The sequence below is a fragment of the Diachasma alloeum genome, unplaced genomic scaffold, assembly GCF_001412515.2.
Source record: "Diachasma alloeum isolate Michigan unplaced genomic scaffold, Dall2.0 Dall_scaffold_00697, whole genome shotgun sequence".
Lineage (NCBI taxonomy): Eukaryota > Metazoa > Arthropoda > Insecta > Hymenoptera > Braconidae > Diachasma > Diachasma alloeum.
This window is the reverse complement of record NW_021680829.1, coordinates 20,419-24,245: the sequence shown is the minus strand read 5'-3', so window position 1 is coordinate 24,245 and position 3,827 is coordinate 20,419. Positions and strand designations below refer to the sequence as shown.

Sequence of the window (3,827 nt, the reverse complement as noted above, 5' to 3'; positions counted from 1 at the left end):
TCTATTCAGATATTCGCATCAAGAATTAATTTTTGACAAGTATTTCCACACACTAAATTGTCACTCCTAATCTTCTCGGGGATAAATGATTGAATGTAGGGATATCTTCCCGGGGATAAATAAATAAAAATATTCTTCCCGAGGCTAAATGAATAAAAAAAATCGCGATAATAAAAGAAATGAATTGCGATTGACTCAAAAAAATAATCATAAGGATGCAAATACCTGCATAGCGCAATTATTTTCGAAGGCTGGAATATGAATGACTTTCAGCTCAAAATGGAGGAATATTTGAATCCGAAGTAATATTTCGTTCTACGATGTCTGAAAAAGTTTGCAAATTACAATTTTTTAGTTAAACACGATCGCGTAATTATGAATGATAAACGCGGTGGAATAATTATTCCCATTACTTTCAAGCGAGAAATAAAAGTGTCCTTCAAATCACTAATAATCGTTACATTCGTCGCTGGAATTGTTTCAAAATAATATGAAGGAAAGAAAATAAATATGAGGTAGCAAATTTACCTAACTACGAATTTTCGCCAAAAAGTTCATGTTGCGACCATGGCATTGTGATGAATTGATGATTTAATTGAACTTTGTGTGAATGAAGTGAGGGTTTCGAGAACGAATTGTGAATGTGGAGAAGTTGGTTAGGATGAGTTCGGTCAAATGTATTGGAGTGATGTAAAAATGATGGGAGAGGACAGGGAGAAATGGTTTTATCTTTTGTAATTCCTGCGAGTTGATTCCGTAGTCTGTAGACATACTGAATTTCCTAGCTGGTGAGTCGTCATGAAGTTAATATTACTCCCGATTAACGTTTTCATTTTAAGCGCATTCACGGTTAATTTTTCACTAATAAATCACACGTGAGTAGAGAAAAATCGCAACACTTCTGACACCAATGTAAAATACGAGATATTTGATAAGAATAAATGTTTATTAAAAGAATTTTGGGGCAAAATAAATAATAAAAAGAAATACAAAAACGATTGACGTCCGCGGACTAAAAAACAAGATAAAAAAATAATGAGAAAGAAACAGACGATTATACATGAAGGTGGTTGAGAGGGCGGAAAAAGGCGTAACAATATATACATACAGACACCATCTAAAAATCGCATATTTAGACTTTTTAAATCATTCTTAGTTACCCTGACACAAAAATTTAGAAACTTAATTTTGAACGATTACAAAGCTTCCTTTCGGAAGCAAAATACAAAAAATATGAGAATCGCCAGATTTTCGGCAAAACTGGAACCTTTCATGAAAAAAGTTGCTATCTTGAATGAAGTACTTGGATATCCTCAAAGCTTTTTTCGTACTTTAATAATTTTATTAGTCTTTCAATATTTTGAATTTCAGTCAACAAAGAATGTTATTCAATTATAAAAATTTTATCGTCACTTTAGATGATTTTGATTCTTGAAATGAAATGAATGGTTGAGTATTCTTCCCAGTTTGGAAAATGATTACCTGCGCTGTTATCATTATCATGATTAGGAAAACCAGAAGCTATCATCTCCCCTTCTTCATTTTGAGCAAAAACTATAAAATTAATCGTCAGAAAAAACGATAGAAAATACACCACATTAACACTGCGTTCGGAGACCCGGGTCATTCTTCTCTGCGACATTTTTGCCCTTTTTATTTTCGTTTCGTTGCACGAATATGCCATAATCGAGCTATGGATCAACGTTGTTTGCCTCCGCAGCGGAACTTTCTTGCGAATATTCGTGAACTGTAAATTCTCATAATTTCCAGCCTTTTCATTTTTTTCATATCTCTTCTGCTTCTATTATGACTAACTCATAACCAACTTTAATATTTTTCAATTGAATTTTTTTCACGATAAAAAGTTTTATATTTCCGAAAATGTGACTCTTTTCATACTATTCATTTCAATTTTTAGAGTCAAAGAGTTGTTCTCCATTAATTTAGGATATGTTAGCATGGTAACACAGTGATTTGAACTTGTTACTGAAAATTGAAAAAAATTTATCGATGTGTAGTCTATTATATAGAAAATATCCCAGTCCACTCAAACATATATAACATTCATCTTTCCTGTGCCCATTTTGAATGGCTTGCCAACAATTACGTAGATTGTTCCCCTCCCCTCCCTCTTCTGCCAGTATACTTCACCACTATTCCCCTCAACACTTCAATCACTCTGTAAAATTCACCAATGTCGTTGCACTTTAATATCCAATTTAAAATATATATTATTCATTTCAACACACCGCACCCATGCGTCTGTATTGGCATACACCTTGTCTTGCGCGAAGTCCTAGACATTACATCGATTACCGATTAACATCGTCGGTATGTCCGTGTTACTAAACTAGTGGGTTAACATGTTTCAAAGTAGAAAAAAACAATATTAATTCCATATGAATAAATCAACTCTTTTGATCTGGAAACGTCCACTAATTCTTGAGTCAATGTAAAAGAACTTATTATCACTGACAGAATTTAGTCGATACCCATCGATGAACGGTAAAATGTGCAATTTTTCTATATAAGAATTGCCATCGTCCCAAAAATTCTTCTTTGTTTACGAGAATCGTGTTAGAATCAAGCAACACAGATGTACACAACAGTGTCAATGCCAGTGCACAAACATTCACTGGGATGAGTCACTCACGCTAGCGTTCAGTCACTTGCTAGGTGCAATTGTTGTATGCCACGTTAAATATCACTTCTGTCATTTCCTTCGAGTTATAAAAGAATGATTATAAAATTATCATTGGCATTTTTTCAACAAATAACCACTAAATGAAAATCACGTGCGCATTATTTCAGCGTCACGTCCCTGTCTTGCAGTGATTGAGAAATTGATGAACACGGACTACAGGCACAAATTCATCTACATCCTTCTACATATCATATGTGTCCCTGAAAGAACTACTGAACCACCCGCTTTAACGAGTGAGAACCAACAAAATAAGTTAAGATTCATTAGTACACACGGCTCCTGTAGCTATCAGGCGTTACATACTGCCAGAATATTCCATTCGTAGAACATTGAGAAAGGACTACGGGAAGCACCCCGGTAACGTCCGTATCACATCCACGAATTTACTAACAGAGGCCCATGAGTTATAGTGGAAAATGCACTGATCGTTGACAGCAAATCTGGTGGTGTATTTTAGAGGTTCTTATTATATCCACTAGCTTATTCCTCGTACAGGAATCATTGATAGTTCCTTAATAATGTTAATTGAACGCTTGTTTGTCCCATTTTGGTTCGTATGAAAACATTCATACAGTTGTATTGAATTTATGCGATCTTCGAGAAGAACGTTACGCGTTGCTACGCACTGCGCGAGAACATGAACTGCCACGGATTGGATGGCAGCTCACTGGAAACAATGAAGAATATGGCTGGAGCTGGGACGCCGAGACGAGGGGAAGTTTCCAGTAGCGTAGGGAGCGTATGCAATACCTTGCGCAACTGGTTTTGCTTCCAATTGGAAGCAAAGTAATCGTAATTTTTTTCTATTTCCTAATTCTGGAGGAAAATCAATACTGTACTAGAAATGTCGCGAAATACGAAAAATAGTACATTGGGCATCAAGGGCGGAGAATCAAGACTTTCCGCCCGAAGTGCACATGCGATTTTTTAACACGCCTGCAAAGGGAACTTCGTATTTTGCTCTTTGATGAGCGGGAAGAAAGTCAGTACTTTCCACCTTAGGGCGGAAAGTGCTCACTTTCCTTCCGCTCATCAGAGAGGAAAGTATGAACTTTCCGTGCAGGAGTGTGAAAAATTATATTGTTAAAAAATGTCACCATGAATGTGTGTTCGCATGTGAAGA

The 3,827-nt window shown here is 35.9% G+C and overlaps 1 protein-coding gene across 1 annotated transcript; it reads right to left on the bottom strand.

Annotated features, from left to right (window-relative positions):
* Positions 1-1,482: 1,482 nt before the first annotated feature.
* Positions 1,483-3,351, bottom strand: LOC107044245 (tyrosine-protein phosphatase 99A; the record flags this gene model as incomplete). Its single annotated transcript, XM_015266052.1, is given in 1 exon segment — positions 1,483-3,351. A coding segment is annotated over 1 exon segment (202 nt), but the record flags the coding sequence as incomplete, so codon positions are not given.
* Between the last annotated feature and the right edge of the window lie 476 nt (positions 3,352-3,827).